General features: G+C 42.3%; 1 protein-coding gene across 2 annotated transcripts in view; it reads left to right on the top strand.

Moving 5' to 3' along the window:
* The first annotated feature begins 2,075 nt into the window (after nt 1–2,075).
* Nucleotides 2,076–13,399, top strand: part of DCAF7 (DDB1 and CUL4 associated factor 7) — a 30,735-nt gene continuing 19,411 nt past the window's right edge. For both annotated transcript variants that reach the window (XR_009614131.3, XM_060645749.3), the window contains exon 1: nt 2,076–2,453. Coding sequence is in view for 1 of the 2 variants with exons in the window: in XM_060645749.3 (XP_060501732.1) it covers nt 2,316–2,453 (138 nt within the window). In the remaining variant the exon portion in view is untranslated. The remainder of the gene's footprint in view (nt 2,454–13,399) is intronic.

The following is a 13,399-nucleotide window of genomic DNA, read 5'->3' on the forward strand; positions in this document are numbered from 1 at the left end:
GAATGAATGGGCGCCTGGGTGGCTCAATCTGTTGAGCGACTGACTTCAACTCAGATCCTATGATCTCATGGTTCACAAGCTCGAGCCCTGCCTGGGGCTCTGTGCTGAGGGCTCAGAGCCTGAAGCCTGCTTCAGATTGTGTCTCCCTCTCTCTGCCCCTCCCCTGTTCACACTCTGTCTGTCTCTCTCTCAAAATTAAACATTAAAAATAAATATTAAATAAACATTACAAAATAAATAAAAACACAAGAACCAGTTGCCTGGGTGGCTCAGTTGGTTGAGTGTCTGACCTCAGTTCAGGTGGTGATCTCATGGTTTGTGAGTTCAAGCGCCACATGGGGCTCACAGTTAGAGTTGGAGCCCCACATTGGACTCGTGGCTGTCAGTACAGAACCCCTTTTGGATCCTCTGTCCCCCCCTCTCTCTGCCCCTCCCTCAGCCACACTCTCTCTCAAAAATAAACATTAAAAAAACCACACACAAGAATAAGCTCTTTATTCTTTTTTCTCTTCTTATAATTCCATTCTATTCCCACAGTTTATGCTACATGTAATTTATTTCCAGATTTAAGACCTATTATTGACAACCTGATCATAACTGTTTGCAACAAATGCATACACACACACACACACACACACACACACACACATAACTCAAAATTTTAAAACTACATTTTTGTAAACTTATCAAGACTTTAAGGGTTACACTTAGTACAGAGTTATTCAAAAGAACATAATTATATTCCAAATTTTTATAGAAACTAAAATTTTATTGGGAATGCATCTATAAAAGGGTATTTTCTTCTCATTAGCTCATGAGTGTGGATGAATATCACTTTTTATTAGAATAAGACAAAGTTTAGCAACACTTTTTTTTTTAATGTTTATTTATTTATCTTGTGAGGGGAAGGGGCAGAGAAAGAGAGAGAGAATGAGAATCCCAAGTAGTCTCCTTGCTGCCAGCCGGGAGCCAGTGGTAGGGCTGGATCCAACCAAAGGCGAGATCATAACCTGAGCCAAAATCGAGAGTCAGTTGCTTAACTGACTGAGCCACGCAGGCGCCCTGGGTCAGCAACACTTTTATACCTATTTTTCTTGACTTTTTCATAAACTTAGGCAGAGAAAACTTGTTCCAAGAAATAAGTAGATTGAATACTAAGGGGTTATTCACAGCAGTCACTCAACTCTTTCGATTCTGAGTTGTCCAACAATCCACGATGTTTAAAACGATATTTAATGATATCATCTAACAATTCCATACAATTTTCCTTTCATTGTGTTGAAAGCAAAGCAATGGAAACCATTTAAATTACAAAGAGAGGTTACCTAGATTCAGGCCCTTCTCCATTTCAAACTAAGGACACATAGGTCTAGGGCTTGATTAGCTTTTCCCTTAGGCCTTGCTGCAGAGAAAGGATGGAATGAATGGGAACCGACAAAAACTTAGGGCCAAGCAAGTAGGGTGGCTGATTACTGAAAATCAACCCTAAAATCCCGAACATTTATAGAATGGCCAGGAAAGCGCGAGAAGGCCCTTGGGGGACAGGGAGAACAACCCCCCGGTGTTCAAGGCTATGGGCACCAGGAGGAAATTAAGGTGATTCCCATTTGGCACGGGCTGAGCTGCCAGGCCGCAGGCACTCAGGTAAAGCAGAATTTACATTGTCTACTGGACGTGAGGCCTCTGGGAATGGCAGCTACAGAGAAGAAGTCAGAGGAGGTCACACAAGAGGTTTCACTCTCAAAGATTTGGCCTAGAACTTGGAGGCCTGCTGCTAAGCTGCTAGCCTGTACGCCACCCACGCCCCCATTCACCCGCACTGCGCCGTTATCTCTCTGACTGACATTTTTGTCAACCAGTCACCTTTAGAGCTGAGAAAGCGCCTGCTCCCCACCCCGATATTGGGCGGGGCAAGTCATTGGAATGACAGACATTTGCGCCAATAGTGAAGAGTTTCAGAAGCTACTGGTGCACTAGCCAATGAAGAGTAGGAACCACTGGAAAGGACGTATCAGGCAGCCAACGGCCGGCGCCACTACGGGGGTGGCGTGGCTTCCGTTCCGAGAGGGCGGGGCGGGGCTTCAAACGGAAGGTGGCTGTGGTCCGAGCCGAAGCAGGTTTGAAACTGGGGGTCGGGCCCGGCAGTCGTTGTCCGTCGCCGCGGCCCCGCTTCCGGGCTAGGCCGTCTCTGCCCGCCCCCGCCCCGCCTCCCTTCGGACCCCTCAGTCTCCGGCTCGGCTCCCGGTCTGACTCGCGCCCGGCCCGCAGCAGCTCGCTGTCGTCCCGGCCCGCACTGCGGCCCCGCCGCCGCCACCATGTCCCTGCACGGCAAACGGAAGGAGATCTACAAGTATGAAGCGCCTTGGACCGTCTACGCCATGAACTGGAGCGTGCGGCCCGACAAGCGCTTTCGCCTGGCGCTGGGCAGCTTCGTGGAGGAGTACAACAACAAGGTGGGCCGGGCAGGGGCTCGGAACCCAGCTGGCGGGGAGCGGGCCCCTGGAGCACTCTTTCCGGGCCGGAGCCCCGACCTCAGGACCCTCCTGCGGACTTGCCTTAGCGCCCCGGAGCGGTTCCTCTGTGTCTGGCCCTGTGCAGAAGCTTTCACGCTCGTTGTCTCATTTAATCCTGGCAGCATTCCTGTGTAGTCAGGAGCGTAATTACCCCCATTTTACTCATGGGGAAACTGAGGCACCGTGTTGTGAGTTGCCCGAGTCAGAAGCTAGCTGATTCGTGGGGGAAACGGCACTCAAACTCGACTTTACACCCAAAAGCTACGCCATTTATCACTCCAGTCTTCCCCCTTCCCGCCGCATTGCTTCAGTTGGGGGCGGACGGGGGAAGAGAGAGAGATGGCTGTGAAGAAAACTACTGGCGCATCAGTTGGTGGTCTCACACTCTTGGCTACGCTAAGTTTCTGTTAGGGCTGTTTACTGTGCAGGCTTCCCCGCCTCCTACTCCCTCCCCCAGGTACTATTCAGGGACCACCCCCACCACGCCACCCCGCCCGCCTCTTCTGCCAGGAGCGGGTCACTGCTATTGCTGCCTTATATCTGCCCTCTTCAAAATGATCTCTTTTTGGAAATTTTGGCCCGTGACCGTGATCCTGTCACTGTTTTCTGAAAGGAGAAGGGTGACGTTTTCCTTATCTTTTCTTGGCTTTCCTGCCCATTCAGAAGTGTAACCTTGAGTAGTAGTAAGTCTTCCGGGACATCAACAATTTGAAATTTGAGGCTCTTTCATAGAAGCACGGGCAGCAGGTGGAAGCTTTTTAAGCTGACATTGCAGCATAAATTTATTTTTGAAAGTTGTTGAATACATCAGTGGGCAGAGTTTTCTTTCCTTTATCCCTTAATCTCTTCCTTATTGTATTAAACACTGTGATGGGGATCAGAGCAACAGAAGGCCTTGGCTAGTGGTGTTTAAAGTCTTATATTTATACTCTTGCTGGACACCATGAACACCACGACTTAAGAAGAATGAAACTGTGTGGACGGTGATAGGCATGGTTCAGGGAAAAGAGCCCAGTCGAGTTTGGTTCTGTCTGGTCCACTGACTAGCTGTGGGGTGTTGCCCAGGTTAATCTTATTCTTTCTGACCCACAGTTGGTTGGAGGCAAAGAGTTCTTTTTTACACATAAACAAAAAGCATTTGTACATTGTAAGTTTGCCTACAGTTTCCCAGGAGCATTTCTCTAGAGTCCAGGGCTCAGCTTTCCTAGAATCCCCTTGGAGAAATGGACGAAAGCGCTGGACTCTCACTGCTCAGACATAACATGCACAGTTTACACACAAATCCCAGGGACTACACACTCATAGTGAAGTCTACCCATTGTCCACAGAAAGCAGAGAGTCCTGAGCAAAACGTAGTTTTATTTTCTGTAATGGCTGGCCCTTCCTTATGGCCCATAGTGGATAGCAGAATGGAACGGAATTCGAGATCCTGATGTGGAAACTGCGGTAGTAAAATTGAGACCCTAATTATTTAAGCATATATGTTTAAAAGAAAAAAAAGTAGAATCTGTCCAAAGGCTTGAGTTTTTTAACGCAAATTGATGTCCCCTTTTTTCTTGCAATATCTTCCAGAGTCAATTTGGGTAAACAGTAGTAGCCCCATTTCTGAGAGGAGGAGCTGAGCCACAGTTAGGCTGCTGGTAGAATCAGTGAAGTAACAGGTCAGACGTTAGTTGCGGAAACTCTGCCCCAAAGTGTGTCCTTTCATTTAGCAACTTACTGGAACTCGTTTGTGCCAGGCTACGCAGGCAGTGTGGGTCTTAGTAGTAAAATGCAAACTAATAATCCTAATAATCACAGGATAAGCAGTTACTTCTGTCTTAACTCCCTTGCATGTCACTGGCAATGCAGTATCTTAAAACTGTTTTTTGTGCCCCAGCCTATCTAGGTCAGGGTTCTTAACTTTGTGTGTGTGTGTGCCTATGACAATCTGAAGCTGATAGACCTCCTTTCATAATTATGTTTTCAAAGACACAAAATACATAGGATTAGGAAGGAAATCAATTATATCAAACTACAGTTATCAAAAACTTTTTTTTTTTTTTTTAGTGTTTATTTTTGGGAGAGAGAAAGCACCCATGTGTGGGGAGGGGCAAAGAGAGGGAGGAGAGAGAATAGAATCCCAAGCGATTCCATACTGCCAGTGCAGAGCCCCACACACAGCTTGAACTCATGAACCGTGAGATCATGACCCGAGCTGAAACCAGGAGTCGGACACCTAACCAAGTAAGCCACCCAGGCGCCCCTCAAAAACATTTTTTAAAAAGTGGAGCTATAGTAATACGTAGTTGTAAATTAATCCGTTAAATTACACCATCCAGCGTAATTATTATAATTTTAAAGTAGTAATGAGGGTAAATAACATTTCAGAATGTTTAATTAAAGTGATGTGATATGATAAAAATCTGATTTCTGTCAGTAACAAAGTCAGATATTGATGCGGCTGTGCGTAGCCACCTCCCTTCGTAATGGAAGGAAATGCTAAATTTCAGCCAGAGGTTAGTGAAAATATGAATGTGAGTGATTCAAGCTCAGGGACTTCAAGTTAAGAAACCCTGCTGTAGAGGATCTGTGCCTAGGGACTGATGAGCAGTAAATACCCCTCGAACACAGTGACTTTTAGGGTCAGTTTTAGAGAAAACTTTTATCACAGAGGTGCCACACTTTACAATTTAGAGGAATTTATAAGTTACTGGTTGGAATTTTCAGATCTTTGTTTCCTGCTTGCTGTCAATACTGATTGCCAGCAGAGGGCAAAACAAATGGACACAGCAAATTAGCATTGGTGAAAAAGCCCAGAAACAGCCCTCTTTTTTTTTACTGTGGAGACATTGACATAAGAATACACATTATTATAATTTCTAAAATTTTTGAATTAATGCAATCACGTTTTCCTATAGTAAAATTATTTGTATTTCAACAGAATTAAATTTATTAGCATTTCAAGAACAACTTGGCTTTCAGGTGTTCCATCATCTGAATAAATTTGGGAATTGTTTTAGAGTAAACAATTGAGTTGATCCTATCAACTGTACCTGGAGTAAGAAGTCCCATCATCAGTAGTTGTGTTTCACGTTCCCTCCTTGTGGTCTCTGCTAGAGGATACAGCAGCATTGGTGTTGGAGTGGTGGTTCTCTAAATTTTAGTGTGTGTGTGTGTGTGTGTGTGTGTGTGTGTGTGTGTGTGTGTGAGAGAAAGAATCCCCTGAGGGACTTGGCACATTCCAGAGTTCCATCCCTGAAGTTAACAGACACTTAAGTGATTAAGAAACAGATGGTCCAGATGGCGCTCTAAGAACATTACCCTGGGATTACCTAGGCATCTGCTGACCAGAAGTAGGAATCCTATCTTTTTGCATCTACATTCGCCTAAACATTGATTCTGCTCTTCCATCCCATGCAAAAAGCTCTGTTACTGAATAGCCCCTGGGACGCCTGGGTGGCTCAGTCTGTATGCACCAGATAACCCCTTTGAGGTACTCTGTGGCTAGGTTATCAGTCCTGCCTCTTCCTAGTTTTGTGTGGTTTGAGCAAATTAACCTCTGTGCCTCGGTTTCCTCATCTATAAAATAAAGGTAATAAAATTAAATGAGTTAATATATGTAATGGGTTTAGGAACTCTGCCTGAGACAGACATGGTTAAGCAATGTAGAAATGTTTGCTGTTGGGGGTGACTCAAGTGGTTGAGCGTCTGACTCTTGATTTTGGCTCAGGTTATGATCTTCCAGTTCGTGGGTTTGAGCCCCAGGTCAGGCTCTACTCTGGCAGAGCAGAGCCTGCTTGGGATTCTCCCTCTCTCCCCATCTTTCTCTCCTTCTCTCTCTGCCCCTCCCCTGCTCATGCACAGAAGTGCACACATGCTCTCTCTCAAAAAGTAAATAAACATTAAAAAAGAGAAATGTTGGCTATTATTAGATATTACTGTATCTGTAATTGAAATATAATCAAGAAGGGGTGCCTGAGTGCTCAGTTGGTTAAGCATCTGACTTTTGTTCAGGTCATGATCTCGTGGTTCGTGAGTTCAAGCCCCGCATTGAGCTCTGCTCTGTGCTGACAACTCAGAGCCTGGAACCTGCTTCAGATTCTGTGTCTCCCTCTCTCTCTGCCCCTCTCCTGCGCGCTCTCTCTCTCTCTCTCTCTCTCTCTCTCAAAGAGAAATAACATTAAAACAATTTTTTTTAATAAAAAAAAGAAAGAGAATCAAGGAGAATTATATGGGTGCTAAGTAAATGTGATGTATTTTCCAGAGGAAAGGTACCTCAAAATGTCATTATGTTCATTCCTCTGCCTTTTAAAGACCCAGAGGAAAAAATTTTCTTGATTCCTTTCAACTAAATCCATTTTTGTGGTCTAGAAGCTTCTTGTAGTCAGACTCCAAGTATTGTAATGGTCTAGTTTAAGCCCATTTTCTCTTGTTCTACCTGGGTTAGACATGGTAGTTGATTAAAGAACTCGTGTATTTCTCCTGAGTTTTGAACATATCTGTGGTCTGTAGACAGGTGGTATTTCCCCTGTATTATGGGGAAAGATGGGTAGCAGTTCCTGGGTTTCTGTTTCACTTAGTTGCGTGTTTCAGGGTTGGTTTTGAATAGAGTTGGCAGAGTGATACGGATTTATTTTGCCCTAATATTTAATTAGCTGACCATCGTGCTTTAAGATTTAGCATCTAGAAAGCATTTTTGAGGTTCTGAGGAGAGAAACTGTAGGTATACATGATGCTTTTTAAAGAATACTGATAGTGAATCTGGGTAAGACTGCCTTGTACTTGAAATACACATGGGATGAATGCTTGCCTTTTCATCCTGTGTTGATGCCTCTGAGACTTTAAGTAGTTGCTTTATCTGTTTGGCACATGATGATTTTAACTCTGGCATATAAATGTTCATTTCTTAGTATTCATTGCGGCCCTTCAGGAATATCTTCATTTAATTCAACAAATATGTGGGGCGCCTGGGTGGCTCAGTCGGTTGAGCGTCCGACTTCAGCTCAGGTCATGATCTCCCAGTTTGTGAGTTTGAGCCCTGCGTCGGGCTCTGTGCTGACAACTCGGTGCCTGGAGCCTGCTTCAGGTTCTGCGTCTCCTCCTGTCTCTGCCCCTCCCATGTTCATGCTCTGTCTCTCAATAATAAATAAACATTAAAAATTTAAAAAAATAATTCAACAAATATGTATTGAACACACAAGCAGTGTGTTTTGGGCACAATGATGATACTTAGTAACCTTCTGTAGACTTTGTTAGCAGATGTGAGATTGGCAACAAAAAAGAGAAAGTGTTTTAGTACACAGAAGTATTTTGGATACTTAGAATTTTGCAGTGCTCCATCAGTCCCTGGCAAGACTGTCAACAGGGAAATTTACACCATAAAACTCTTCTGGTTTTAACTTCCTCCTTTCTTTTTTCTAGACAGTGAGAGGACTAATTCCTCCATGGGACGACGGGATAAAAGTGCTGCTGCTATATTGCTTTTTGCCCTAACCTGGTTCACACAGGCCTACTGGAGATGCTGTGATTTGAACAAGGAATGAATCTGTGTTCTATAGGTAGTATGGCTTGCCTGAGGCCAGGATGCCAGAGCTGACTGGTTAGCCTCTGAGACAGGAGCCAAAGGGGCACTATGCCAGAATTCATCTTAAAGTTTAACAAGGCAGGACTTCTCTGCAAACATTGATCAATAATAATCAGTCAGGAACAGGCTTGAAGGGAGGACAGATGGAAAAGAACAAGAAAAACTGGCATATTCTCTCAGAATTTTGCTTAGCTGATTTTGGTTATATTAATCACAGAAAATGTTCAATTCACTGGAGTGGTATATTGATTTGCATAACTTGGGGTCTTTAAAAAAAATTACATACATACACACACCTTCACCCTCATGTTCTTGTACTAGCATTGTGTATAATAAAGTGGAATGCACAATTTCCTCCCTCAAGGAGCATATAATAACAAGACAAACATTACATCTTTTAAAAATTTTTTAAATGTAAGATACATGTAATGTGAATAGTAATTTATGTTGCTATTCATGAAAGCATTTGAAAGTGAAGATGTGGTCATGTCTTCAAGGGGTAAATATTTTATGTTGCATATATGCTTCTTAGGAGACATCTGACATAGTAATGTCCACAGTTTTAAAATAAGTAAAAATGATCTTTATAGCCCTTCCTTTATAGAGGCGGGTTTTTTTTTTTTTTTCATGCTTGGGGTAAAGTATTGTGAAGCAATAGTTGCAGAAGGACGGGGTGGGAGATAAAAGCTTAATAGGACAGGAAGACTCTGGAGAAAAAGGCACGAGGGTAACCTAAATGTGAACAACAAGATGTTTATGTGTTTTTTTTATTAAAGTTTTTTATTTATTTAAGTAATCACTACAACCTATGTGGGACCCGAACTCACGATCCTGAGATCAAGAGTCTCATGGTCTTCCTACTGAGTCAGCCAGGTGCCCTGACAATAAGATGTTTAAAGGCGGATAATTTTTCCTTATGCCCCCAACAGTAAGTGCAGAAGGACAACAGTATAATGAGGATCCCATGGGTATAGGAAGATGCTGAGAAAGGATATCTTTGGTTGCAGATTTCAAACTCATACAGTTCTCCAGAATAGGATTTTGACAGGCAAGATCAACATTCCTTTATTTGGAACAGTGAGAAGAAGGTGCACAGGCTGGCAGCAGGCACTTCTCCAGAGCCCATTTGACCCCTTGGGTAAGAGGGGAGCTAAGCTACACAAGGAGACACATAGACGTGCCGTCATCTTTAGAAGCATTACGTAAGGCAGGTTGGAAGAGATACTGAATTGTCAGCAGCTGGACTGTTTGTCATCCCTGTTGGCTGGGGACATGCTACAGGTTCACGTGTTTCTGCTAACTTGGAACATGGCCCTGGCTTCTCTCAGGTTCCCATAGGAACCTCCTTCAGATCTTATAGGAAGAACTTGTCTCAGTCAAAAGACATCAGCACAAGATCTAGAAAGATAGACACTATAACACAAAAGGAAAATATGGGAAACAAGTGGCAGGTAAAATGGCCTCACTACAAAGATGTTTTTTTACCTCAGATGAAAATTAACGGCCATTCCTGCCACCATGAATTCAGAGAACTTAGGAAAGGAAGGAACTCCAAGCAGAGATACAGGAGATCAGGTAAAATAAGGCATGGTGGCAGGAGGAAATGGAACATCAGCAGGTAGAGCCCAGGAAAATAGTGGAAGAGAAAATAAAAGTTATCACAGAATTAAAAGCCACATTGGAAAGAGAATAAAAATGAATATAAACTGCTGAAAAATTAGTGAAGGATAGGGAAGACAGATTACAAAAATGAAATGGAAATAAACAATTAGAAAGAATGTAGTAGATACAGAAAATAAAGAAGATCTGACTTAGGTATAATTGGTGTCCCCGAAGAAAAAGATCACAAGGAAATGAAACACAAAAACTCAGGGTACCTGGGTGGCTCAGTCGGTTAAGCGTCCCGACTTCGGCCCAGGTCATGATCTCATAGTTTGTGGGTTGGAGCGCCATGTCGGTCTCTGTGCTGACAGTTCAGAGCCTAGAGCCTGCCTTGGATTCTGTGTCTCCCTCTCTCTGCTCCTCCCTCATTCATGCTCTGCCTCTCTCTATCTCTCAAAAATAAATAAAAGTTAAAAAAAAAAAAACCAAAAACCTCAAGTATGTAATTAAAGACTTTATGGAAAAAAATGTTTGAAGTAATGAGCTTAAACCTTATCTCAAGGGGCACCTGGGTGGCTTAGTTGGTTAAACGTCTGACTTGATTTTGGCTCAGGTCAGGATCTTGCGAGCCCCATGTCAGGCTCCGTACTGAGCGTGGAGCCTGTTTAAGATGCTTTCTGTTTCTCTGCCCGTCTCCCATATGCGCATGTGTGTGCATGCACACTCTCAAAAACCTTAAAAAAAAAATTCAAGAAAAATGGACACAAAACAATTGGCACTGAAAGCTTTCCTAGGAAAGTTTCTTAATTTTAAGGGTGAAGAAAGAATCTTTTGGGCATCCAGGCAAAACAGTTGAGTCCTCTTGAAGAAAAAGAGAAATTAAATAAGGCTTACCATATTTGAGAATAGAAGGTAATGGAGTAATATCTACAAATCTGCAATTATTATAGATTGTGCCACTATAAATAAATACCTCAGAATATGCTTAATAATATATAAGATTTATATTGTAAAAACAACGCACTTTTTAAAAAGATAACTCAATTTACAAAAATTGTCCACATATTAAAAAACTTTTTTTAGGGGCGCCTGGGTGGCGCAGTCGGTTAAGCGTCCGACTTCAGCCAGGTCACGATCTCGCGGTCCGTGAGTTCGAGCCCCGCGTCAGGCTCTGGGCTGATGGCTCAGAGCCTGGAGCCTGTTTCCGATTCTGTGTCTCCCTCTCTCTCTGCCCCTTCCCCGTTCATGCTATGTCTCTCTCTGTCCCAAAAATAAATAAAAAAAAAAAAAAAAAAAAAAAAAACGTTGAAAAAAAAAAAAACACTTTTTTTAAGTTAAGTGAAGTCAACTGATTAAAGATACTACATATAAGGGGCACCTGGGTGGCTCAGTCAGTCAGTTCAGCGGCCAACATTGGCTCAGGTCATGATCTTGCATTTTGTGAGTTCGCGCCCCGCATCGGGCTCTGTGCTGACAGCTGAGAACCTGAAGCCTGCTTTGGATTTTGTGTCTCCTGCTCTCTCTCCCTCTCCCCTGCTTGCACTCTGTCTCTCTCAAAAATAAACATTAAAAAAAAAATTAAAAAATACTGCATCTCAAAACTTAAGGGAAGATGAAGAAACTTAAGCCCAGATATTATGACTTGCCCAAAGTGACATAGATGGTAAAAACAAGGCCAGAATTGGAATACTGTTTGTCACCAGAGTCTTAAATATATACAAATGTCAAAAAAAAATTAAGAGGAAAAAAAATGTGTTGAAAAATGGAAACAGTTGCTCTGCCAGATTGGAATAAAATATACTGGAATTGGTATAGTTATAGCCAGAGAGATTGGTGGAACCCCGTGTTCCAAAGCAGGTCTAATATAGAAATGTAGTATGTGGTAAGGTAGAACCTTAATTCACTAGGAAAAACATTAATAAGTTGTATGGCATAATTGGCTGTTCGTCTGGCAGAAATATTTAGAGCCCTCTAATTCATGTTGTATATGACAGTCAATTCTAGATCAAATGCTTAAATGTTAGGAAAAGTCGCACAAGCAATAATAGAAGAAAACTGACTAGGAAATATGTACTGAGGCAGTGGGGGTAAGCAGAGAAGAAGGCAGTCTTAAGTCATTAAACTCAGAGTCAAGTAAGGAAAAGATTGACAGATTGTGGCACATACAAATAAAGCATTTCTATGTGAAAAGATATGTGGTGGACAAAGTCAGAAGGTACATGATAGCCCAGGAGAAATATTTTCAGAACACGACAGGTTAATTTACTTGGTGTGATAGAAACACAGACAAAGTATAAATAGCCAGTTGATAGGGGAGGGAATGCAAGTGCTCAATAAATAGGAAAAAATGCTCAACCTCACAGTTAAGGCAAATGAGAATTGACTTCGTAATTTTTTTCCTTTCGAATTTATAAAAATTAACTGCTTCTAGTGTTGTTGATGGTATGAGGAAATGAACACTTTTACATATGAAGATAGGAGTGTGAATTGCTACAGCCTATCTGCAAAGTAAATCAGCATCCTTTAAAATTAAAAATGTGCATACCTTGGGGCGCCCACCTGGTTTAGTTGGTAGAGCTAGAGCAGGCGACTCTTGATCTTAGGGTCACGAGTTCAGGCCCCACGTTGGGCATGGAGACTACTTAAAAATAAATAAATAAATAAGTAAAATAAAGCAAGTATTGCATTAAAAAAATAAAAATAAAATGTGCATACCCTCTAATATAGCAGTCTCATTCTTGGGATTTGCCTCCAGAAATAAAGATAGCAAGCAGTACATAAGCACGTATTACAAGTCATGTAAGAAGTAGTAGTGGCAAAAAAAGGGAGACTATGTACATCATTAGGGGAGTTGTTAACCTACATAGTATGTACATTTATTCTGTGAAGTACTGTGCATTGATTAAAGAATGAGTTGAATCTACATATTGACCTGAGGGGTGTCCATTATTTTGTTAAATTAATGAAAAAATTTATAGCACTGGATATAGTATTTCATTTTTCTAAAAGTTGAAGGAAAACCCTGCACTTAGTGTGTATATATGTTTGAGCATAGAGAAGCAACATACACTAAATAATTGTGATATAATGGGGATGGGATGGGGGAAGTTATTCGCTTCTTTTGTATACCTATACTTTGGTTTTATGTAATGGTCATACATTTTGTAATTCTTACAATCTATAAAAATTATTAAAGAGTGAAATAAACACAATTGCAAGATCATTCAGTTAGAACTTGTAAGTCTGAGCAAGAAAATGGTAGAAGATATAATGGTAAGGGGTTTAGAGTAGAATTTTGGTGTCTAAATTCTATCAGTCACCCCCTTTCCCCTCCGGAGCTTCTTATCAAGGAAGTTATATACCAATAATAAGAGCCAAAGGAGAAATCTAGCCTCACCCTAGTAATGGCTGAACAAGCACCTCCAATGTGGTGCTATTGCCTGGTAAACTAAGTTGGAGAAATGCAGATTGGCCTTAAAACCCAAGTGAGACTTTCTGCTTTTCCATGTCTAATTTATGGGCAGACCCAACCTGACCTCACCTACTCAGCTGAAGGTGGAGAGAAGCTGGAGAAAGGATGGCCAGACCCATAGTGGGTAGGCTTATTTGTCTCTCCATGTGGGAGCAGGAGGGGCAAGAGAGAGCTGTCGTGCCTGCCTTAACAGAGCAGTCAGGCCCCTGGTTCAGGCTCAGGCTTTGGCCTGGCTCAGGCTTTGTC

This window comes from Panthera onca, chromosome E1 (genome assembly GCF_046562875.1).
Source record: "Panthera onca isolate mPanOnc1 chromosome E1, mPanOnc1 haplotype 2, whole genome shotgun sequence".
Taxonomy (NCBI): domain Eukaryota; kingdom Metazoa; phylum Chordata; class Mammalia; order Carnivora; family Felidae; genus Panthera; species Panthera onca.